The sequence below is a fragment of the Plenodomus lingam genome (genome assembly GCF_022343315.1).
Source record: "Plenodomus lingam strain CAN1 chromosome Unknown contig_19, whole genome shotgun sequence".
In the NCBI taxonomy this organism is placed as follows: Eukaryota; Fungi; Ascomycota; class Dothideomycetes; order Pleosporales; family Leptosphaeriaceae; genus Plenodomus; species Plenodomus lingam.
Window position 1 is genome coordinate 1,706,337 of NW_027093936.1, and position 23,092 is coordinate 1,729,428.

General features: G+C 52.1%; 8 protein-coding genes across 8 annotated transcripts; 3 read left to right on the forward strand and 5 right to left on the reverse strand.

Annotated features, from left to right (window-relative positions):
- Window positions 1-55: 55 nt before the first annotated feature.
- IAQ61_004608 (uncharacterized protein) lies at window positions 56-1,465 on the forward strand (the record flags this gene model as incomplete). Its single annotated transcript, XM_003839204.2, has 1 exon — window positions 56-1,465. One exon carries the CDS (start codon window positions 56-58, stop codon window positions 1,463-1,465), a length of 1,410 nt encoding a protein of 469 aa, XP_003839252.2.
- A 1,751-nt stretch (window positions 1,466-3,216) lies between these two features.
- On the reverse strand, window positions 3,217-4,115 carry IAQ61_004609 (uncharacterized protein; the record flags this gene model as incomplete). Its single annotated transcript, XM_066096428.1, has 2 exons — window positions 3,773-4,115; window positions 3,217-3,705 (listed from the first exon to the last, which is right to left on the reverse strand). The coding sequence occupies exons 1-2, from the start codon at window positions 4,049-4,051 to the stop codon at window positions 3,217-3,219; spliced, it is 768 nt and encodes a 255-aa protein (XP_065953746.1). The 5' UTR covers window positions 4,052-4,115.
- Window positions 4,116-4,818: 703 nt separating this feature from the next.
- Window positions 4,819-5,653, reverse strand: IAQ61_004610 (uncharacterized protein; the record flags this gene model as incomplete). The annotated part of the gene is made up of 2 exons (XM_003839206.2): window positions 4,819-5,078; window positions 5,152-5,653. Coding segments are annotated over 2 exons (762 nt in total), but the record flags the coding sequence as incomplete, so codon positions are not given.
- Window positions 5,654-6,105: 452 nt separating this feature from the next.
- On the forward strand, window positions 6,106-7,215 carry IAQ61_004611 (uncharacterized protein; the record flags this gene model as incomplete). Its single annotated transcript, XM_003839207.1, has 1 exon — window positions 6,106-7,215. The coding sequence occupies one exon, from the start codon at window positions 6,106-6,108 to the stop codon at window positions 7,213-7,215; it is 1,110 nt and encodes a 369-aa protein (XP_003839255.1).
- A 119-nt stretch (window positions 7,216-7,334) lies between these two features.
- IAQ61_004612 (uncharacterized protein) lies at window positions 7,335-10,469 on the reverse strand (the record flags this gene model as incomplete). The annotated part of the gene is made up of 3 exons (XM_066096429.1): window positions 7,335-8,564; window positions 9,483-9,743; window positions 10,134-10,469. 3 exons carry the CDS (start codon window positions 10,467-10,469, stop codon window positions 7,335-7,337), a joined length of 1,827 nt encoding a protein of 608 aa, XP_065953747.1.
- Window positions 10,470-12,334: 1,865 nt separating this feature from the next.
- On the reverse strand, window positions 12,335-17,052 carry IAQ61_004613 (uncharacterized protein). The gene is made up of 5 exons (XM_003839211.2): window positions 16,296-17,052; window positions 14,783-16,118; window positions 13,551-14,666; window positions 13,215-13,501; window positions 12,335-13,164 (listed from the first exon to the last, which is right to left on the reverse strand). Exons 1-5 carry the CDS (start codon window positions 16,746-16,748, stop codon window positions 12,715-12,717), a joined length of 3,642 nt encoding a protein of 1,213 aa, XP_003839259.2. The 5' UTR covers window positions 16,749-17,052; the 3' UTR covers window positions 12,335-12,714.
- Window positions 17,053-18,163: 1,111 nt separating this feature from the next.
- IAQ61_004614 (uncharacterized protein) lies at window positions 18,164-19,904 on the forward strand (the record flags this gene model as incomplete). The annotated part of the gene is made up of 3 exons (XM_066096430.1): window positions 18,164-19,481; window positions 19,543-19,670; window positions 19,747-19,904. Exons 1-3 carry the CDS (start codon window positions 19,213-19,215, stop codon window positions 19,902-19,904), a joined length of 555 nt encoding a protein of 184 aa, XP_065953748.1. The 5' UTR covers window positions 18,164-19,212.
- Window positions 19,905-20,583: 679 nt separating this feature from the next.
- IAQ61_004615 (uncharacterized protein) lies at window positions 20,584-23,036 on the reverse strand (the record flags this gene model as incomplete). Its single annotated transcript, XM_066096431.1, has 7 exons — window positions 20,584-20,751; window positions 20,972-21,686; window positions 21,789-22,090; window positions 22,187-22,444; window positions 22,512-22,645; window positions 22,724-22,858; window positions 22,925-23,036. Coding segments are annotated over 7 exons (1,824 nt in total), but the record flags the coding sequence as incomplete, so codon positions are not given.
- Window positions 23,037-23,092: the final 56 nt, after the last annotated feature.

Genomic DNA, 23,092 nt, shown 5'->3' on the forward strand with positions numbered 1-23,092 from the left:
AAGAACTACTTGAGCCAGCTTCATCGAAAAGATAAATTTCAACACTTTTCACACGATGAGCGCTCTTTGGACTGTCAAATCTAGCACAAACTCTCTTCGTCCAACCGGTGAAGGAGTACCCCTGAGTCCTCCTGCATGTCCCACGAAAATGGTACTACAGCAACAGCGACAAGCGAGACAAGTTCGCCTAGAGGTTCTCAACAAACGTCTCAAAGCTGAAGAAGCCAAAGCACGAGTCGAAAAATTCATAACTAGACGAGCTCAGGAGTTCACCGCAAAGATCGTATTTTTGGTCGCCGAGCTTTTCCCGAATCTTGCGATGCCATCGTCTCCGCTGGTCAAATTAATTGGTTTTGGTTCGTACAACAAAGTGTTCAGTATCACCATTGAGCAGCCTGTACCTCATGCCAGTTCTGGAGACTCGCTTGCTGGAGCAATGAGTAGACTATTCCGCGCACCCTCAAGGCCGCTACTGGTAGAGTACGCATTACGAGTGCCAAAATGTTCACTTAATCTCAGTGACGAAGCTCGAAATCTTGCCCGTTTGAAGGTAGTTGGCGCACGAGCAACCTTCCCGGTCCCAAAGGTTCTTGCATACGATCATAGCGCGGATAATGTTCTGGGCTTGCCATATGTATTGCAAGAGCGTCTTCACGGCAATGACCTTGCACATACTTGGGAGATCCTGAATTCCGATCAGAAAACCTCATTGATTCCACAGCTCTGCAAAATCATCGAACAAATGGCTAACATTACCTCGCCAGCTGCAGGTGAAATATCACTAGAGAATCTTACCTGCTCAAGCGATGAAGCCATCAAGATTACACAATTTCCAGTGCCTAATGAGGTAGCTGCAGCTAGTGACCAGGAAGCTGCTGATGCTAACAATATTCCGTCACCGATTCAAACGCCACTGGAGTACCTACAAGATCACTGCCGTCGCTGGTACAACTATGAAAGGGCAAAAGGACTACGAAATAGACTCAAAATATGGTCCCAGTTCCAAGTCATTGCTCGCTCTCTCGACCGCTTAGGATTTCTCGGTGACTGCTTCCACCTTTCACACGGAGACTTTTTCGCACGCAACATCATGGTCGCAGTAAAGAACTCTACGACCGCGGAAATCACTGGAATCCTAGACTGGGACATGTGTGTCTTCGCGCCAAAATTCGTCGTATTGACTGCACCTTACTGGGCTTGGCCCGGATTGGATTCTTGCACATGGTCTGAAGACAACACAGATGATCGCTACAGCATGATGCTGCAGGATGCCTTCAAAGATGTCGCATCGCCCGAACTACTTCGCTTCGCTATGTCGGATGAGTGCGTCCTCGCCAATCTGTTGTGGAAGTCTCTGGTGACGGGTACGCAAATTCCTGAACAGCAAGTCGAAGCTGCTCGTCTGATCCGAGATTGGGCTTTGATACATCCTGAAGACAAGGATGAGCTTGAGAACTGTTGCTAAGTCGATTTCACTCGACTTTTGCGAGACGAGATGAGATGCCGTATGATAGAATCGCGAGCAACTTTCGATTAAATATGTAAGTGTATGGCCTGTGAACTTAACCTGTGCCTCAATCTTCAATCTTACCTAGTGATGTACAAAACTTCCACCCCTCTAATCCATCTGTATCAGAAATAAAAACGAGTAGCTTACATTCAGATATATTAAACACATACAACATGCTATCAAGATCTTGCCATGAAGAAAGGACAGACAACAAGCTCACGGTGAATCCCTAAATTAACAAAGAAAGACAATACACACCCTCATGCGCTCGGGTAGTTTATCAGTCACGTGTTTTGCCACAGCGTCCCGGGGTGGTATTGAGCGTGGCGATAGAGGGCGAGTGGTAGAGAACGTACCTAGAGCCGCGGTCTAGGCTATACTAGCTTAGTTAAGGAGTCTTTTTACAAGTACTTACGCCCTATTAGGCACCCGTGTCATCGGAAGCTGTAACACAACTGCTGAGCCTTATTAAGCAAGATTCTTATAGTAATATGCTAAACGAAATGCGTCGTCATAGACTAATTCAGAGGCTTGCTAACGCTGCTAAGAGGTCCATTGCCTAGCAAGCCCTTAACTAGAATTATATTAGGCTTCTTAAGGCTGTCAACAATAACACTAAGACTCACCAAAATATAAAATTAGATATCCTAGAGAAGCCTAGGAAGAATAGTGAAGGACAGGTAATAACACAAGAAGATCTTAAGCAATTTGGGCTAACCGTGCAGAACGTGCTAAGCAAGATGCTTCTAAAAAGGCAACGGCGCAGGCGGATGAAGGCGAATTAGGGAAGAAACGTGGTTGGAAGCGTAAATCTGTCGCGGCCGAAGAAGGTGTTCCAGATGGACTATTAGCAAAGCAGCACGAGCAAGCGAAGCGCTTATTGATCCGATGCTAGAAATGTGGAGAGCACCTGTGGTTACAGATGTGGTGATAATAGATGGACATATCGATGACAGTCAGCATATTGTAGACATGAACATAGACCTACAATGTGAAGTAGTCCTGCTTTGGTACTTGGTGAGCCCTCATGCTGTCTTGAGCTATGATCATTCGGGATGACCCTTCGTCACAGTCCCACAGTATTCATGGGACAGCCATGGATGGCGCTGAGCTCCGAATATTGTTCTCTGCTACAAGTTGCGAGCACAATCCCCACGCTAGCTTCAGTCCCATCGCACAGAACCGTTCCTGCAGCCTTACCGCATCTGTCTTCATGCTCTAAGCTACAGGCTGTGGTAACTGGTCTCGCACGTATTAGTCACGCATTATGTTTGCGTAGGACACGTCAGCACCCCGCAGTGCCCAGATCGCCGTCCTTTGCGACTTGAGTGTTGCTCAGCAAATCTTTCGATTCTTATCTACTCGAATCAATATGTGCGACATTCAGGTCAAAACGTATGCCCGTTGTCGCCGCAACCCTCAACACCAGGTAAGGGGTGACTATCTGCGGTGTGCACAAGCGCTAGCACGTCCGAACCAACAACTCTGTCTGCCTGTGAGTGGACAGCAACGGGACTTGCCTTTGTCCCTTTATGTTCAAGATACGAACGTAGCTGGAGATTGTCCTGTATGCAATGCACGGACACCATCCAATTCCTCAGATTGAGGATTAGTTAGTGCCCCATTTGATCCCATACAACTCGCAGCGCTTGCGGGCAAGTTGGCATGCAGCAGCGCCTAGTTTTTCAAATTTACTAACTCAATACTTAGCTCGAACTTCTAGGAGAGATAGGGACATACAAATTGCCGTTCTTCCTTACTTTGAAGACCTCGTATGATATTATGCTGTTATCGATAGCCGGGTGTGAGTTACAGTAGATATCCAGAACGATGTGCATCTTGGAGGATTCGTTAGGGGCCATTAAGTGAGAAAAAAAATCTTTATTTGGAGGTTCAGGGCCGTGCAGTGCAAAAAATTGTTCATTTATAGTCGCTTCCTCACGCTCGTATTGAACGCTAAAACGAAGAACAACTCGCTTTGGATTGTTCACGGAGCCCATCTTGACGATGCGGCTCTGAGACTGTGCAGTATTGCCTACTCTAACACAAGATTTGCAGCTGGTTATGGGTACTGTATATCCGGTAGCGCGATGTTTAAAGGATAGTGATGGGTTGAACAACGGTGTGGAAGGCGTTATAGGCTGGCTGGTTGTTGGACACGGTCTGCATTGGCGGCGGCGGTCGAGTGCTGTAGCCTAATAACGGGAAAGAGTTATTAACCGCAGGAGGTAAATGATACTTCAACTTTAGAGGGTGGCTTACCTTGTCACTAGATGAACCACCTGATGTTGCTGTGGAATTGATCCTTGTAGTGATGCTCCCCGTCTTTTGGTGTATAGAGTTATAGCGGTCACTGTTGCACCTGTTAGGCGAGATAGGGCGTGTTAGAAGTGAGTCGCTGAAAACATTTATAAAGTCACGGCGCGTAACATGGCGTCGAGCTTGGGCTGAGGGCGGTTGTACTTGGATGGTGGACGCGACTGTGCCAATGATGACATAACTAAGCCAACCAGTAAGACAGATGCAGTAAAGCCGTGTCATGCTGAAAATCGATTGTGCTCGCGACTGTACCTGGCCGTAATTCTGCTTCGATCCTGTGTGCCTTTCTTGACCTATAAGAATACCTCAGTATGGCAAAGGCTTTCGTGTTTATAAGCGATGGGACTGATGCTGATATCTCACGTGATTTACGTTTTGGCAGGCACCATCAGCCACAGTCTGTTTCGAGCCACAAGCTTGGCGTAGCTGATGATATCATAAAAATTACGTTAGGTGGTAATAAGCTAGCCATATGCGGAAGGCGTTTTCTGGAGAAGTACCAAGTAGGGTAGCGATCACGCATTAATCTAAATGCCATATTACTCTTAGAGCTAGCAATAGCTTTTTAGCCTTACTAAAGGCTTGCTAGGCAGCCTAGGCTTACATAAGGTTATCTAGGAGTATAAGAAGAGATAGAGCTTTAGATTAGATAATCTAATAGTAAAAGTATATCTTATACTCCTAGAAATATCCTTCGTGAAGAATTCAGTTAAGTTTTGTGATTTTTTTGGAGGAATCAGAACGTTTCGTTGAAGGGGTTCTGATGCAGGTTATATCACAGTGTGATAAATACATGGTATTTATTGTGATTGAAAAATACCTCTTATTCCACTGCACAAACTCAAGCGATAGACCTCCTATAGTAAAAAATGCTTCTGTGAAGGAATTGTATTATTTGAGCTTGTCTCAGAGATCTACCACGAAACTTGTGGAAACTCGCTGGATCTAGTAATCTCGTGACCAGCAATTTTTCACATCTTCATTCATCTTCATTCATCTTCAACATCGTCATCGCTGTCGCTACTGTCTTCAGACTGACCACTGTACTCACTGTCGTTGTCAGTGTCGGGGTCCGACAGAGAAAACTTGTTTAGCGCCTCATCGAAGTGAATCTCTTGCCAATCAGCAATAACATCGTCCATGTCCTGGTAGTCACATGCACTGGATGCGCCTCTTTTGAAAATCTCGAATATTCGTCGCGCAATCAAGTATTCAGGCTGTGTGGCGTACTTCTTCCATTCATTGCTGGCTAATTCGAGGAATTACTTTCGTAGTTCAAGATCATTAGAGTAGGAGATAGGTCATCAGCGTCCGTCATGCACTTGGTCTCGTTCCATTCGTATCCATCTCCATGTACCCGCAGATCGTATGGCGCTGAGTAAGCGACAAACTTTGGACAAAGTATACAAAAGAAGCGTCCCAGTCAAGTACCCCGGTAATACGCACATTCGAGTGATCAACTATCTCAATCAGATTATTGTGTGCTACAAGGTCCGTATGACAGAAATGAAATTTGTTGCTATCCGGTATGACTCCCAGTTGGTGGAGCTGCAGTACAATGAACCTCAACTTAGACCACTGGTGCATGACAAAATCATCGGGGTCCCAATGCTCACAGAACTTTATCCAGCGATCACATTGGTCAAGAAGAGACTCGAGGGTAGTTTGTGGTTCGGCAGGCCATGTCGCAGGCACTAGCAAGGTATTCTCGATATCAGTTCGCCCCAAGGCGACTCTAAACTTCTGTACCATACCGGTAGGTTGCTTGCTTGGACCGGAGTTGTCTGTGATAACTCCACCACAATCTCCTGTTACGCGCTGTAGCTTTGACATGACTTCCATCAAAGCGTGCAATGAGAGTCGCGATACAGTGCAGGGCGAAATGATGGCTTGTTAGTCAACCAGCAGAGTCTGAATGAGCTCGGTAGTAGCCAACTTATAGCATGTGGGTGACTGACATATCTCGTAAACGACAAGTAGGAGTCGAGGTGAGGTGAAGTTTGAAGTACCAGCCGCACAGCCTTACGTCATTTACCCGCCTCTCATTGGCTCGCGGCATCTCCATCTTCCGCCCCACATGTGACATGCTGGTGCTTGGTGATGATTGACAAAGCACCACTCCATCGCCAAGGCCCCCATTGCCTTTCGCGCCATCGCTTGCTAGACATTTATTAACCAGGTTCACGATCGATAACAATGCCAAATCCCTCATGTCCTCTGGTCGAAACTTCTCGTGCCCCTCCCAGCGTGCGGTATAAAGCGCCCGTTCCTGATCCATGAAGACGCTCTCCTCCGTCTTTATCACTGTGGTCGCACTTGTCTTGGCCGTTTACAACAACGAGTTGATGCTCACAAAAGTGACGAGACAAATCACACCCATCACACGTTTCACCAACCACTTCTTCAATTTAACCAACAACATGTCAACCAACACCAAGTTTCGCGGTCTGCCTGTTATCCCAGATGAACCTCTCACTACAAATACTCCTCGAAAGATCGCACAGTCTTTCCTCGCAGTTGAGCAAGCAGAGGGTGCAGGCGCAAGGGTGCGGCGCAGCATTGGAACCCCCAAGCTGCGCAACTTGACCCCCTTCCTCATGCTCGACCACTTCACCATACCGCCTGGCGCTGGCTTTAGTGACCATGGACATCGGGGGATGACCACGGTTACATACGTGCTGTCCGGTGGCGTAGACCACGAGGATTTCGCCGGCAACAAGGGCACCATATCCGAAGGCGATTTGCAGTTCATGACAGCCGGGCGAGGAATCGTCCACGCCGAAATGCCAAGGCAAAACGAGGATGGCACGGCGAATACAGGAATGCAATTATGGGTTGACCTCCCCAAGGAGTTGAAATCATGCGAACCACGATACAGGGATGTTCGCGCGAGTGAGATTCCTGAGGCAACGGCAGATGACGGCAAGGTGCATGTCAAGATCATAAGCGGCAAAGCGTACGAGACAGAGAGTCTGCAAGAGTTGGCACCCACGCCAGTTTGGCTTCTCGACTTCACCGTTCAACCCGGTGGCAAAGTCAAACAGGCGCTACCAAAAGGCTGGAACGCATTCGCCTACCTTCTCAACGGCACAACGATCTTTTCCTCGGGAGGCGTGTCAAGACCCATTCCGCAATATCACAACGTTGTGTTTGAGAAAGAGGGAGATAGCATCGAGGCGCAGGTTGAGGAGGGTGCAGAACAAGCTTCAAGATTTCTACTTGTGGCTGGAATGCCACTGGATCAACCCATTGTTCAATATGGTCCTTTTGTAGTAACGTCGAGAGATGAGGTCATGCAGGCATTGATGGATTATCAGACGCATTCAAATGGATTTGAGCGTGCGAAGGGTTGGGAGAGTGAGATTGGGAAGAGCATGGCTTCTTAACGCGCATGTTCGAGTTAGACATTTCTTTACAATCTAATATCACTGTCTTTCTTGAGATTTCCTTTCAAGTGTATTCAACACCTGCTCATCCCGAGTCCTCTCGTCACCTCCCTTGTTCCTCAACCCCCCCTAACAGCAACAACAAACAATCTCCTATACCCCAAAATCACCTTACCCCCTCCCACATCCCACGAATACCTCTCCCCCAACGCCCTCTCATACTCCTCCAAAAACGCCCTCCTCGCCTCCTCCCTCTCCTCACATGAAACCTCCCCAACATCCGCCCCCTCAATCTGCTGCAAAAAAGGCTGCAACCCCGTTCCTTTAACCCACTCGACAATCGCCCCAACCCCATCAACAACATGCATATACTCCGTCCTCCACAAATCCACCCGCGCCCTGCCCTCCCCACCCAAAGACTCAGCCCCCGCAGCCAGTGGCGCAAGACACTGATACCACAGTTCCGGCGCCTCGATAGGATCTAAATCCGGCCTCGTCTCATCCTGCACATTTCCCACCCCCACACCCTCGAAGTACCGCGACCACGGCCGATTCGATAGGACGGCTACATCCCGCATCGCCCGGTGCGTCCACGCCTCGTAGTTATCCGGTACCTGCAGCGCTAACACGCCGCCCGGGGCCAGGGCCTGGAAAAGCCGACGCAGGGTTTGCAGGCGCGTGGGCGTGCGAAGCCAGTGGAACGCGGCGTTTGAAAGGACGAGGTCGGGGGGATTGGGTGTGCAGGGCAGTGTCAGATGAGTTATATCTGCGTGTTGGAAATCAATCTGTTTTCTTCCTTCTTCGCCTTCAACTGTCCCCGCCTTTTCCGCCGACGCACGGAATCTCTCCCGTGCCCGCTGCACCATGGCCAAACTCCCATCTACCCCCGTGATCCGCGCATTTTCCCACACCGAGGCTAACACGGCCGTGCTGTTTCCCGGACCGCAGCCCAAATCGAAGATTCGCGGCGTCTGGGTCGTCAGCAACGGGCGGACCCGTGTGACGAGGTCATGTACGGGACGGGTGCGTTCGTCTGCGAATTTCAGGTATTGAGTCGGAGACCAGTTTTGCTGGGGGAGCTTTTGTTGTTCTTGTTGGTGATTGTCCTGCATGGTTTGTTTGCCTGGGCTGTGGGATGACGAGTCTGGATGCCTTGGTATACTGGAGTTGTGGAAAGCTCTTGTATGCATTGGGTTTGGCCTGGGGAACGGCTTTATAGGCCTTTGCGCTGCGTGTCTGACTCCGTAGATCTGAATCGACGACAGCGAGATAAATGCACGCCTTCCTGGCATTTTCCTCCCGGGCCGTTGCAGCATATCCAATACCGTATCACCTCCTCTTTCATCCGCCTTCACTCTTCCTTTTGTCCAGATAGAATGATGCCGATCCCCGATTCTCAACTCCCAATTCCTGATTCCCAGCCCTTTAAAAGCACAGGTTAAATCCTCCAGCCCCAACACCGCGGAAACATATCCGAATCTCTACGTCGTTGCGACGCGACCCCACCCTCACTAGTTTCGACCGGAACGGCCAATGACAACGGCTGATTATGGCGGGGTAAAGCCGATGCCAATGTTTTATCCGCGCTGGACTGAGCTTATCTCCGCGTACGAAAAGGCTTAATTGGAGTTGGGTTTTTTTTGGCCTTGACGTTTGGCCTGGCTGGTGAGATGCTTGTTTGTTGTTGGAAAGTACAAGGCAAAGTTAAAGGAGAGCAAGACTCTTGACCTGTCTAAACTAAATAATCTGTCACTCAACCACACCACTGAAACTCCTAGAAGAAAAAAGGATCCAAGGTCGAAACCACAATATCCCACACATATGTACCCCTGCATACATCTACCACATCTTCCTCTAGAGAAACCCAAGGTTTGTAAAGATAGGGAGATGGCTAGGCAGATACCATTGTAGCCAAGCAGTATCCTCACAACCACACATATATCCGCAAACATCCCCTCTCCGGTCAAATCCCCCAAGCTTCACAAACACATACTGCCCATCACACGCGATGCTTCGCACAACACCAACACACCTTCAGCTCACACTCAGCACAAGTATTCACCCAGCGATCCTAATGCTCACACCCATGACACTGCGTATCATGCCCCTCACTGCGATAGACACGCTGAAACTGATGCTCATGCAGGCGAGTGCGGTGTCGAGCACGTCGATGCCGGCCGTTGCCATGAGTACGACGAGGTGGGATTACGAGCGGTGCAGCAGGAGCGGCAAGAGCTGGAACGGCCGGTGGGAGGCAGGCAAATTACGTTCGTCCCAGAGTGGGCAGTCGCACCGTTTCCATTTGGCCGTGCAGAGATAGCAGAATTCATAGAGGCAGCGGCAGCTGGCATTGTCAGTGACTTGCAAATAGAGTACTGGGGACTGAGAACGTACGCAATGTGGAAACAACCTTGCTCGAGTTCGACCATCTCCTTGCAGTTGGGGCACGTCTGCCAGCGCTTGTGTTGGGCGATGATCATGAGTTCCTTGACGTCTTGGTCCTCTGGACAGAGATGGCCTATGTGGGCCTTGCTTTTGCATAGTGCACACGTTTGTTGCGCACATTGATCACAGGTTGCTACTCCTGCTAGAATCTGAGCAGGCCGGATCCAGGCCGAACACTCGGCGTTGCTGCAGTATGTGCGGTTGGGCGTTTCGAGCTCCTCCTTTCTAGCTACGAAACGGGCAATAAGCGATGCTGAAAGAAACGGCGCGCAGCTGGACAGTGAGATCATCTTTGAGCAGCAGCGGGGTGGAAAGTGAGAAGGGTCTGTAACCGAAGACTCGAAGAAGCCCTCGAGACATTCGCGACAGTACGCGTGCGGTTTGACGTCGTCGTCGCCTTTGCAAGGAAGTTCGAGTGTGTCGTGCTCGGGATGACTATCAAGGCAAGATGAACATGTGCGGTGCGTGATTACCAACCTGTTCGCCTTGATCTCTGCGTTTGTTGATGTCGAAGGGCCGAGGGTGAGGGAGCATGTAGAGGCATTGTCCTCGAAAAGATGAGTGCTTTGGTCGCTGGCTCCATCGATTCGACGTCGCTTCGTCTTGCCATCCTCGTCTTTTCGAACTCTGGCTGAACTGACGAATGCCACACATGTCTTTGACGGCGCAGGCCAGGCTTGCTGAGGAGGCTGCCTGTCAACTTCATCCTCATCATCCTCAACTAGGGTCCTCTTGCTTGTCGATAGCGGTACTGGGGCTTTGTCTTTCAGAGATCCCGCCTCTGTCTTTGTATCAGCCTCTATCAGCATTGCAGCGACAGGTTGTGTGCTTGTGCGTAATCCATCATAATTTACGCGCAGAGTGCTAGTGTCAATCAGCGTCCCGTGGACAGCAAATTCGTTGCAGTTTGCTTTGACTTCTCCATCGGCCGATCGACCTCGACCTCGTACTGTTTCGAGTGGACGAGAGATTGGCCTACCCGTCACTCCAACGGCCACTTTGTGATCGTCTGCATTGAATCAGCGTTGAAAACTCGGAGAATAAACGCAGATGCTGTCGAGGAACCTCTCAAAGAGAAGTATTCCAAACAAAACACCCAGCACAACAAAAACCTCCCGCACGAAAAAAAAACTCACATTCAGCCCGCACCTCCCCATGCATCCCATCCCTCACACCCTCACCACCAACCGCACCCCCAACTCGATTCCTCCCACCCCTCCACAACCGCGCCTCCTCCCCGTCTCGCGCCCCCCTTCTTCCTTTCACCCCAGCTCCCTCCATCCGCGCAGCTACGCGGCGGTGTGCACCAAGCGTGCTTGCTCGCTATGTGCCAAGTCTATAAAGCGCGTGAGAGTGTAGTTGTAAAACAGCTAGGTTGTGTCTAGATCGTGGTGTGCGTGTTATTCTATGCTGTGCTAAGAAGTGCCGAGAGGTTAAGGTAAGAGGTTGAGGTGAGAGGTTGAGGTGAGAGGTTGAGGTGAGAGGTTGAGGTGAGAGGTTGAGGTGAGAGGTTGAGGTGAGAGGTTGAGGTGAGAGGTTGAGGTGAGAGGTTGAGGTGAGAGGTTAAGGTAAGAGGTTGTGGCAAACAGTTGTGGCGAGAAATTACGGTTAGAAGTTGTAGTGCAAGCTTGCGGTGAGAGGCGGATTGAAAAGGCAGAGTGAGAACGGCAAGAGCACAGAGGGTCAGGTGAATGGGGAGTCATGCAGACCATACCTTCCTACCCGCCTTCCCACCGCCCTAACAAAACCTGCAAGAGGCTGGCATACAAGGTTGGTACACACAAACGGCACCCACCAATCCGGCCTGGGGAATCAGCACCCAGCGCGCCCCAACCAGAGAAACGTAAACACAAACAGAGAGAGAGAGCCAAACCTTACACACTGAGAGATCAACATCCTGACATTCAATCCCCTCCCTAGTATCAACCCGCCCATCCACATCTCTAACCAATCTCACTCTCACTCTCACTCGGCTCTCACTCCCCAATCCTCAATCCCACCCTCCACACCCCTCCCTCCCAAGAAAAAAAAACACCAACATAAAAAAACCAATCCAAGCAAACACAAAGAGCAGCCTAAATCCGCAACACCAAGCTCTGCCACACTCCAAAAGACTCGAAACTCGAGACTCGAGACTCGAGACTCGAAACGTAGGAAAAGCAAGGAGAGGGGAGGAAAGGACGGGAAACCAGTAAAGATGGCTAGTATGAGATTGGAAATCGAAAAAGGAACAAAGGAAACCAGCAGTCTACAAGACAAATACAGCTGTAGGTAGTTCACAAGCCCACAACGTATACCTGTTTAACTGACACCTACCATTACCATCCCAATCTATTACCATCCTAACCCATCCGACCACACTGACTGGCTGATTCACTTACTCACTCACTCACTCACTCACTCACGCACTCACTCACTCACTCACGCACTCACTCACTCCATTCCCACGCAACTCTTCCATCCTCCAATCTCCATGCTCCATCCCACCCCACAACCACGACACAGAACAAGACCACAGCACAGCACCACACCACATCACGAACCATAACACAGCACTCAAACCATAGCAGGGTCAAATTTACTTCTTTTTTCTTTTTCATGCCTGTCTTGAAAATTTCACAAGCAACTATAAAGGGGGCCTTGCCTTGCATCTCTACCCTCCCCTCCCCTCCCCTCCCCCCACAACTATGGTCGAAAAAACACCAAAGAGATTTTCTACGTCCCCATGCACCCAACAACCAACTAACCTCCACAACAACGTCAACGTCAATACCACCACCACAACCATCCCCCTCTCCAAACCAAGAAAGGACAACAACAAAAAAACCCCAACGTCCCCCCCACTAGGGGCGCAGAAATGGTATCACCAGCTCCCATGAAGCTTTTTCTCCTTCGCTCAACTGAAAATCAACAATCACAAAAAACGAAAAAAACCACAAGAGTTAATGCAGATAAATATTCGATTTCCCCCATCTCCAACAAAAAAAAAGAAAAAAAAACGCCAATGACGAATGCAAATAAACAAAAACCCCCGAGCGGACAATCTCGCGCTGATCAGCTAGCGCCCGCCGTGCCAATCTGCTTTTGATAGGCCGGTGACCGGTAGCTATGTCGGTGCGGCGACCCCGTGCGATGGCTCTCACCCGAAGCGCTTGGATTTCGGGCGTAGGCTGGGTCAGGGCTGCCCATGTCGTTTGGAGCGGTCGGGCTGTGCTGGATACTCGGTGTTCCAAACGCAGGTTGGGGTTGTCCGGGTGCTTGGTTCTGGCGGACCGAGGCTTCGCCGGCAAGGGCGGTGGGGTTATTCTTTGCTTGTGTGATTTGCGGTGCATTACGTTGGTCTTTTCGAGACGCGGTTCCGCTCAGGTTGGCTGGACTAGGCGAGGTAGCAGGTGGTGCTTGGATGGGGTGTTTTCCTCTTTGTTCCCATTGTCGCATAATTTCTTTCGCGCTCATGTCAGATGCACCGTCATCGCTAAGTAGCTCCATAATCTCAGGAGGGACCTAGATAGGCGTCAATATCAGGCAAAGCCAAAGTCATGACCTAGACTGACCTCTGAGAATTCATCATTGTTTTCAATGAGATCGAACACGACCTTGACCGCAGCTTGATCAACCGTCTTGACTTCTTTGTCGTTGCTTTCTCGCAGAATGTTTGGTGCCATGACGGTGGCAATGTTCCATGTGTCCATTTTGTTGCCAGATTCTTCATCCACAGTGTGGAATGAAGAAACCCAGTTGAGGAAGCAGAACAGAACTTCCATGGTATCGCGATGTGCTTTGGGCAGAAGACAGAGCACAAGGTGCAACACCTTCTTTCTTTGCGCTTCGTCTTCAATGTCTGTTCGAGTTAGCAGACGATCTAGCAAACCTCCAATTTGTTAACTCACCATTGGCGACCATGAACAAGCGGTACAGCTTCAGTGTCAAGACTGGATCGGGCATCAACCGCAGAAACCGTTTCAGCAGATTGGCGAGGATGACGGGGTTCTTGTTGTTGAGGTCCACTTGTTGCACGCCTTTGGCATCAATCTCCTCCTCCAACTCTCTAAGAGCTTTCAGGTTTCCGTTCTTCCGGAAAACTCCCTCAATGGACATATCCATGCTTCTCATGGCCGTAATACAGTCCTGTAGCAGAGCAGGGACCTTGAGCGCGCCTGGGCCTACACCTTCAGTGCATTCATCGCCGTACTTTTCCACCAGGTACTCGAGAGCTTGCCTAAAGGTTGCCTTTTCCGAAACTGGCTTTTCAACCCCCGAGACTCCCTTCTTGGGCTTGCTCTTCGCCTTACCAAAGCCAATTTTGCCCCAGAAGTTGTTCTTCTTGGATTCAATCAAATCGAGTAGATCACCTTGATTATATTGGTTGTCGTCTAGCAAAAGGCCCAATTGAAGGACGGCAAGCCCCTTGAGCTTGAAGTACTCGAGCGGAGACAGCTCCGAGAAGAAGGTACGAGGCCGTCCCTCGGACATGTGCTGTAATTCCTGGCCACCAGAGCAGTCGCGACGATGACCATTGTGCAGCCGCGGCTGATCGTCGCGTCCAAGCAAGGCGCTGCCACCTGCCCTGAAGGCGTTTGGCCGTTGTTCTCGTTGCTGTTCAAGAGCTGCCATGCGAGCAATGTCGTCGAGCGCGAGCGAGTTTACTGCGAGAGTCACATTGTCAGACTCGTTGCCATCACGCTCTTGAACAATCTGCATGCCTCCGCGCGATTCGGCCTCGCCCCCCGCCTCCATACCTTCTGGTCCATCAATGATGCGTGATGCACGAGCACGCTTCATGGTGTTGGACAAGTGCTTGTCCAGCCTGGTCGATCGCAGGCGCTTGATGTCGGACATGGACTGTTCGTAAGCAGCATTGGAGCTGAGTTGGCTTTCCGTAGTCGACGCATCTCCGTACGACTTGGAACGAGCATCTTGGCGCAAATGCGGTGGCTGCAGATCGGATTCCTTACCCCCCAGACGATGGCCCTGCGAGGAATCGTACCCAGCGAGATTGGGATCATCTACATGTCATTAGTTGGACGAATGTAATCTCGATAGCGGCTCCAGAAATCTGAGGCAGGGTGTCAAGATGAGTAGTGATGGTAGGTAGGGGCGTTTGAGGAGATTGGCAACTTACCAGACGTATGAGGGAGTGCACCGCTAGATCGAAGGGTCGCCATCAGTCGGGCGTGGGCCACATTGAGAAGGTGGACATATTGCCGTAGTTTGGTGACTGGTTCGAAGCCGCGCTCTGCATCCGGCTGTGCTGCTGCGCAAGCGGGACAAAAGATCTTGTGTTTGGATTTGCTCCAGTATGCGTTTCGTGCATCGCCACGTAGGTCTGCGTTACAGCCACGGCAGACGAGGCACTGGTAGTTGAACGACATGTTGTTCAAGCGGACACATTTTTCCTCGACTTGTAAATCGCAAATCGGGCATGAATCCGCCCATCTGGGCACAAGGACGGCCGCTTCAGCAGCCTGGTCGCGCTGTGCCTCCTCTTCGAGACGGGCATCGAGCGAGTTGACCTGGGTCAAGAAGTTGGTGATGCCGCTTGCGCTTCGGGTTTCACGTTCCAGCTTGAGGGCTCCCTGCAGACAGATGCGAATGAGGAGCTTCAGATAATGGGCCAGTCCAGTGACTAGGGACAAGAGTTCCTGGGTTACGCCGAGCCGGCGCACCCCGGTTCCTTGGGATTGGGTAAGTAGCGCAAAGAAGGCAACTACTTTTTTACAAAGCAGTTTTGATTCACGCGAATAAGTCAGCCCTTTGGGCGTCTTGGAGACCAACTGCGCATCCAGTTCGTCTGCAGCCGAGAATAGCAGCTCCACGTGCACGATGAACTTTTTGGCTGCCATGACCCCATCGACATAGGCACCATTGCTAACGTGCAGCAGCATGTCGGAAATGCAAGTCGCCGACTTTTCCTCAAAGGCAGACAGTGTCTTCCAGATCCAGTTGACCTTGGCTTCAATCTCCTCCTCTTGCTGTCGCACGCTTTCGCGCACCTCGTCCGTCGCGTTACTGTCGTCACCGTGGAAGCGCTCCGTGACCGGCTGGCCGGTGGAGTGCAATCGCACATTCCAGTACTTGTGTATCATGTAGCATTCAGGGTGCCAATGCTGATTCTGTCCATTTCGAAAGATTTCGACGAATTGCTTCAATATCGAAGTTTGGCAGCCGTTGCATCTTTGGGCGAATTTAGTGGAGTAGTGGTAATGGCAGTAGACGCTGCCTTCATGTTCGTAGTAGCTGTCCGAGGCACCGAAGACGGTCGGACATACCGAGCAGGTAAAGTGTTCGATGTGGTATTTTCGGTCGAGTGCGGTAATGTATGACCCACGCAAGGCCTGGCCACACTCAAAGCAGAGGAGATCGAGGCGACGGAAGTAGTCGGTTTCGCAGAGAGGGTACTGCCCTGGGGGCTTTTCGGGTACGGGGAAGAATTTGGAGGCTACAATTTTGCCACAGTCCTATACAAAGTCAGCTCGCGTCCCCAGATTGTCTCTCAGATGGCAGAAGATTCGTCTAGCCGGCGCGCGTAATTTCCCCCCAGTTGATGCACCGTGTCTGTACCAACGGCATGGTGCTGGTCACATGGTGCTGGCCGCGCTCTTCTGTAGGGTTCGCAATAGAGAGTGGAAGCTTACGTGACAGGTGAAGCACTCGAGATGATAGGTGTCGCCCAGCGCTCGCACAAACTGGCCGGTCAGGCCTTCTCCGCACTTGCCGCAAATCTTGCCACTGCGCTTGGGTTTTTGTGGCGGGGCAAGGTCGCGGTTATGGTCCTGTGGGTCGGTGGAGGATCGGGTTGGGTAGGCGTTGCGGTCCTGGGTCGCGAGCGTGTTGTTGGAAGATTGCGCTTCGTCGGTGAGGCGTCTAGAGAGGCCATTGCTGCGAGATTCGTAGCCGTGTTGTGGCTGGTGGAGATGTTGTTGTTGTTGTTGGTGATGATGATGATGCTGTTGTTGCTGTTGCTGTTGCTGCTGCTGCTGTTCCTGGTCTTGCGGCTGCTGTTGTTGCTGCTGCTGCTGCTGCTGCTGCGGCCGCTGCGGGGCACCGTGCCCATCCATGGGTGGCGGTCCCTCCGCTGGCGTGCCCATGTCCTGCTACGCCAGGGTTGGTGCCTGCGACGTCGCTGTGATGATGTCTGGGGGGCGAAAGAGGTGTGGGAGCCGAGATGCTAGAAAAGGGCGCGTGACTGTGCAGAGACGTGGACTGGCGATGGGGAGAGGCGGAGGGGGAGGTTCAAGGGTAGCAGCCAAGGCGATGGCATGTACGGAATTCGGCGACCCAGAGCAGAGTAGGAGAATTGTAGCTGTGTCGGGGGTTGGGGGAGATCTGCAGGCGTGGGTTGTTGGCGCTGAAGAGGCGGTGGGGTTTAGTGGAGGAGGCGCTTAGGCGGGCGGATGCGCAGTGGCTGGGTTGTGTTGTGTTCAGCGGGCCCAGGGGGTGTTGAGGGCAGGCAGGTAGGGTACTACTACTACTACTACTACTACTACTACTACTACTACTACTACTACAGTATGTACAAGGCGACACGATGGCGAGGTTCGAGGGGCATGCGGCCGCTACGGGGACGGGACGTGCGAAGGAGGGTGGGGAGGGGAGGGGGGTGGACAGGCTGAGTTTTGGCGTACTATGTAGGTATACGGTAGTGGGCAGAAGTGCGAGCGAGGGGTGGAGGAGAGGGCTCGGCGAGAGTGAGTTACTTGCAACGGTCTGGCCTGGCTAGGTGGCGTAGGTAGAGTAGAGTACCGTGCCTATGTACTGTGTACAGTAACGGGTACCGGTGCAGTAACGGGTACAGGGACTGGCTATTTTGGGGATGCCAGTACGGGGGGGGTTGCACGGTATAGAGACCCTGGGAGCAAGCGTGCTGTACTGTAGGTAGAATAGTCGCGGCTGAAACACGGGCCGGCGGCGTTGATGAGGAGGGGAGCGGAGGGGAGGGGGAGGAGAGGGGAAGGGAGAGAAGGGAGAGAGAGAGAGAGAGAGAGAGAGAGAGAGAGAGAGAGAGAGAGAGAGATAGACACACACACAGAGAGAGAGAGAGAGAGAGAGAGAGAGAGAGAGAGAAGGGACGGGGACAGCAGCAGGCAGAGGCCTGTCTGGGTCAAGGGTACACTAGTATTCTACTATATATTTATACTGCCATATATATCTTGGAGCCATGGTAGACTTGGGCAATGGCCTTTTTCTTGCTTGTTCAGGTGTTTAGCAAGAGCAGTCTCTCTTCTCTCTCTCTCTCTCTCTGTGTGTGTGTCTATCTCTCTCTCTCTCTCTCTGTGTGTGTGTGTGTCTATCTCTCTCTCTCTCTCTCTCTCTGTGTGTGTGTGTCTATCTCTCTCTCTCTCTCTCTCTCTGTGTGTGTGTGTCTATCTCTCTCTCTCTCTCTCTCTCTCTCTGTGTGTGTGTCTATCTCTCTCTCTCTCTCTCTCTCTCTCTGTGTGTGTGTCTATCTCTCTCTCTCTCTCTCTGTGTGTGTGTCTATCTCTCTCTCTCTCTCTCTCTCTCTCTTCCTACTGTCTCTCTACTGTCTTTCTCACTCCCACGCTCACTCACTCTCCCTCTCTCAGACTCTCAGACTCTCTCCCTCTCTCTTTGTCGCGCTGCACGTGTTTGTTGTGTTAGGGAGGGCGAGGCTGGCCGTCAATTGTCCAAGCAGCATGACCGCCACACCAACGCTAGTCCGCACTCGTCCCGACTTGAATTACGATCCACAGCCCTGCCCCCTTCGAGTCTGCCTTCTGTCGGATGTGGCCCCTGTTGTGGTGAGTGAATATACTAACCTGCTGGTAGGAAGCAGGTTTGTGAACAGTCCCGTCTCCAAATCTATGTCGGTGCAAAGCAGATCCCGTCACTTACTCAACCTTTTTCCCAGCGTATATTCTTCATGCTATGGCTGCACCTGGCACCTTGTGTCCTCGTCGTCTTCCCAAAGACAAGTGTCCCATTCCACGGTCCAGCCTTGTCTTGGACTCTCGACCGTTGGATCTGCTTCATGTAATGCACCTGGTATAGATGCAGCTGCAGTCCACGGTCAGCCAGTAGTGGCCTCTATATACCTACACGCATGGTAGAATACCCAGCCAGGCACATACTCTAGACAGCAGGGCGGGGAAGAAGCCACGGGCAGGGACGGGATGTCCCGTTCGATCCATCCAGCTGGCAGAGGGCCAACCAGCCTTGGCATCGCCTCTCACCCGCGCTACTGGTCTACCCTATCCGTTGCACTCTGGCCTGGCTTGCCCACACTCACCACGCATCGCCCGAACAAAGTCAAACACAGCCTGTGGGACTAACTACATGCTTCAACCAACACACTCGCTTAGAGGACCACGAACACTCCACACCGTTGACGCTTGACCCCTTTCACCTACCCAATCCCCCCCTCCCCCCCACGCGACACGACACGACACAATCAAAGACACAAAGACAGGCCCACGAGCCAATCAAGTGATCCGACAAAGACGCGAGCCTGACCCTCACCCCGTCATCGCACCCTCCCCTCCTCACGTCTTTCCCGCCCGCCTCTCACCCCGCGTCCCCCCTCACTTTGGCAGCATGGAGGAAGGCCCAGGAGACAGCACCGAGCCCAACCAGGTGCAGGCCCAGCAGCCCGTCTTCAAGGCCCCACGACTAGTCTCGCGACCAAAGCCACCCGTTCAGCAAGAAGAAGAAATGGGCACCGAGATCAGACTGGGCGATTTCGAAGACGTCCATGCCCTCTCCGTCTCCGAGGCGCGTGCAGTCGTCACAGCAGTCCACGAGGCACGCAAGAAGAAGGACCCGGAGAACAACCCTCTACGCGACAGAATCTACAACGACCAACAGTGCGTCAAGCCAGGGCTGGGCAGAAACACCAGGGAAACCCCTTCGCTGACTTGTTTGCAGGACCATCACACAGTTCCTCGATTACCTAGAAAACTTTTCACGATTCAAGGAGGAGGAAAGCTTGCACTCCATCGCCGCCCTCTTCGATACCCACCCCGAATTGTCCACCGTGGAAAAGGCTATGCTAGGTACACCACAAACCATCCCCCTCCCCCCACCCACTACCCTGCAGTGGACACCGAGCGCAAGAGGCTGACAAACCAGGCACACTGACCCCCGAGACCGCCGAAGAAGCAACCTACCTCATCCCGTCCCTGGCCACCAAGATGCACGCCGATGATCTCCAGCCCATCCTCGACGAGCTGAACAAATTGCGTATGCTTGAGCACGTGGAGAGGTCTGAAAAGGCCACTGGAAGCTGACTACTCGGACAGGGTATCGGCAAATGTGAAGACCCCAGGCCTGTCTCATCTCTCACACCTATTCACCACGTAGCCATCGAGGCCAGCATCGACACACCTCCCTAGAGGAATCGCTATGGGTGACTGGGGCCAGCTGACGCCAAGGCCGCCCTTACTTGCCATTTCTCACGCTCTTCACCTGTCTCGAGTTTTCACTATCTCTGTCTGATAGCAATCAAGCCAGTATCACACCCCCTCTTCCCCCTCTCCCCTTTCTTTCTTCCAGCAACAACGATTTAAAGAGAAGACAAAGCGGGAAACTATAAACATCCACCCTGTTCTGAGTGAGAGAATGATAAGCAAATAAACAAAAACAACAAGACACTTCAGTTTCCAAACTTTTCTTTCTCAGTACCATGACCCTTTTTCTCTTGCTTTTTTTTTCTCACCTCTTTTTTAACCGCAGACACGCACAATCTCTCGTTTTGAGGACCTTGGGGTGAATGCTTTGACCGTGTGACAGAACGCATGTCTAAATTATTCACCCCGACTCGATGACAAAACACACATTCAAGCAAACGCTTGTAACATTCTACACCACCCATCCCTTATCAAGTTCAAATTCTCCCTCCCCACATGTCCTTCTACTGCCCCGCCTGCACGCACCCCTCAGACTCCAGACGAAAAGACAATCTCGACTTTATGCCGCACCTCCCCCTGGCTTCCCCCGCGTAATCTCCGGATACCGCTTCCGCTCCTTGCCGTACTCGACCAGCGCGCCCGGGTCCTCTGGGATATGCGCTTTGGAACTTGCGACTTGGATGGTGAGGGCGGAGAGAGAGGGGCCAGTGATGACGTTGCCGGTACCCTGTGGTATGTATTAGACGGGAGATTGACCGGGGATGAGAAAGCAAGCTGGTTGAAGAAAGCAGGGACGATGATGACAGGAAAAAAGGAAGAAGTACAGAAGAAAAAGGAAAAAGTACAGAAGAAAAAGGAAGAAGTACAGATAAAAAAGGAAAAAGTACAGAAAAAAAAAGGAAGAAGTACAGAAAAAAAAGGAAAAAGTACAGAAACAAAATACACACCGACAAAACCTTCCACACCAACCTCTCCCTCAAAAACGGCACCACATGGTCCGCCCCCAAACTCTCCAGCTGCCCCGCCTGAATCTGATCAAGTAAATGCGTCGTCAACCCCGTCGTCCCACGCACGACATCCTGCCCCGTCGCCCGCTCGGCCAGCACTCCCTTCTGACCCCGACCCACACTCGTCGTCGCCCGCTCATGCGTCGCAGGCATCAACCGCGTCCACGCACCAACATCGACAGGCGCCACACCGAACCTGTTTCCAACCAGGGAAAACCGCACGATAAAGGTGGACGGCAAACTGCCAACCCGGGCCTCGGACTCAATCGTCCAATCCGTAAACGTGTCGTCGTCGTGCAGCGACGCGCCCAGCAGACCGCCCGTAACTTGATTCTTGCTCTGCAAGAGCAGTGCGCGCGTCTTGCTGCCGTACAGCGTGGCAACGGCGCTCGTGACGTGTGCGCGATATGCGGCTGTCGAGGCGAAATCCCAGGCCTGCGTCTCCGGGTAGGCGTAGCCGAGCACGCGGGTGTCGTACGTGTCGCGGGTTTGCCAAAAGGCGCCGTTTGCGCGGCGAAAGGGGAGGAGGGAGGTGGTGTCGTTTACGAGTTGGTGGTTTTCGAGGAAGACGTTGCCGTTGGGGCCGATGTTGGAGGTGCCCATTGTTACGTTTGGTTTGAGGGCTTGGAAGAGGGCCCAGAGTCTGTCGACGTTGCTGTTGGTTAGGGTGTAGATTGTTAGTGGGTGGGCTGGCAAGTAGGTGGGAGAGGCTGGGGAGGGTTGTTTGGCGAGATGGGGGAGGATCGGGTGGACGTACGTATGATGCAGCATGAAGAGCGGCTCAAAGGCAGAGTATTCCAGCGGCCACATGTGCCCTCTATACTTTGTCTTGTTTTGCGTCTCGTCCCAGCCGCCGCCAATGATGCCGTGCATCCAGCCATGCGGATCCTCGAGCTGTTTCGCCCAGCCCGAGAAATTGCTGGCGCGAAACGCAGTCTCGATGCCGCTGATGAGACTGGTCGACTGCTCGATGAAGGTCTGGGCAAACACTTCTTGTCGCGACGGCGCAGTGAAGTTGTCCGAGTCCGGCCAGCGCACCGTCTCGTTGATACCCATCCACTTTGTTTCCAAACCTCGTCAGCATTCTCGTTCCCCAATTTTGCCCCCTCCTCAGATAAATCCCCGGAAATTGGTCATCGCGGTGGCCTTGCTTACCTTGTGCGTAAAGTCTCCCGGCACCAGCGGATGGAACCTATACGCATACAGCGGATTCCTCATCATCGTCTCCACCCCATCAAGCTCCACAATCCGTATACTCTTCTGCATGAAAAACTCCGGGACCACAGCTTTTGCGCCCCCGAGACCCCAGTCCCAGTAAGGCATGCGGAAGGACTGGGCGGCTGCTGCGAATCGCTTTGCCTCCTTGACAGGCGCTGTGGCGGCAATCTCCTGCATATGGGCATGCAGCACTTGCTGCCGTGAGAGTTAGCCACGAGCCCCCCACACACTCAGTAAAGTTGCTTCAAACGCCAGTACGAACCTCGAATAAGGCAAGATATGGCCGGTGCCAACCGAGAAACAATTCGTTGCTATGAGGGCAGTAACTCGCCGCCCCGAGCTTATGTGTGAGGCCTGGCGCGCCCTGCCAAACCTGGTACGGTCGGCCGTGGATACCTAAATGGATGGGAAAAAACCTGTAAGTTGACGAGCTGCCACGATAAAAATGGTCCTGGCGGTGTTTGCCCTACTTACCAGCGAGACCGTAGTACGAGTATGGGTCTTCTTGGTCACTGCCTTGAAGTCGCTCGAGCGCCAGCAGGTAGAGATTCCACTGGTCTGCGTGGTTCTCCTTCAAGTCGCGGATCTCGCGGCGGACGTAGACGTGGCCTGTGGGCGAGTTTCCATGTTAGCAAAAGAGTAGGATTTGGGCGCGAGGAAAGTACATAGTCTTACCATTTTCATCCGTTGTATTCACACCGCGGACCACGCCCGCGATATCTCTGGGCCGCAGTGAAGCAGGAGCGTGATACGGTGTGCATACTGCCACTGACACGGCGAGCAAAAAGACTAGGCAAGGAGCGAGGAATGGCAAGAGCATGTCGAGTGGGAAGTGTGGCGCTC

Bases quoted from the DNA above. Each gene is read 5' to 3' on its own strand.
- IAQ61_004613 (XM_003839211.2), bottom strand. From the start codon at position 16,748: ATGGGCACGCCAGCGGAGGGACCGCCACCCATGGATGGGCACGGTGCC. The intron at 16,119-16,295 runs GTAAGCTTCCAC...GACTTTGTATAG, and splicing joins TCGAGTGCTTCACCTGTCAC to GACTGTGGCAAAATTGTAGC. The intron at 13,165-13,214 runs GTCAGTCTAGGT...ACGCCTATCTAG, and splicing joins ACAATGATGAATTCTCAGAG to GTCCCTCCTGAGATTATGGA.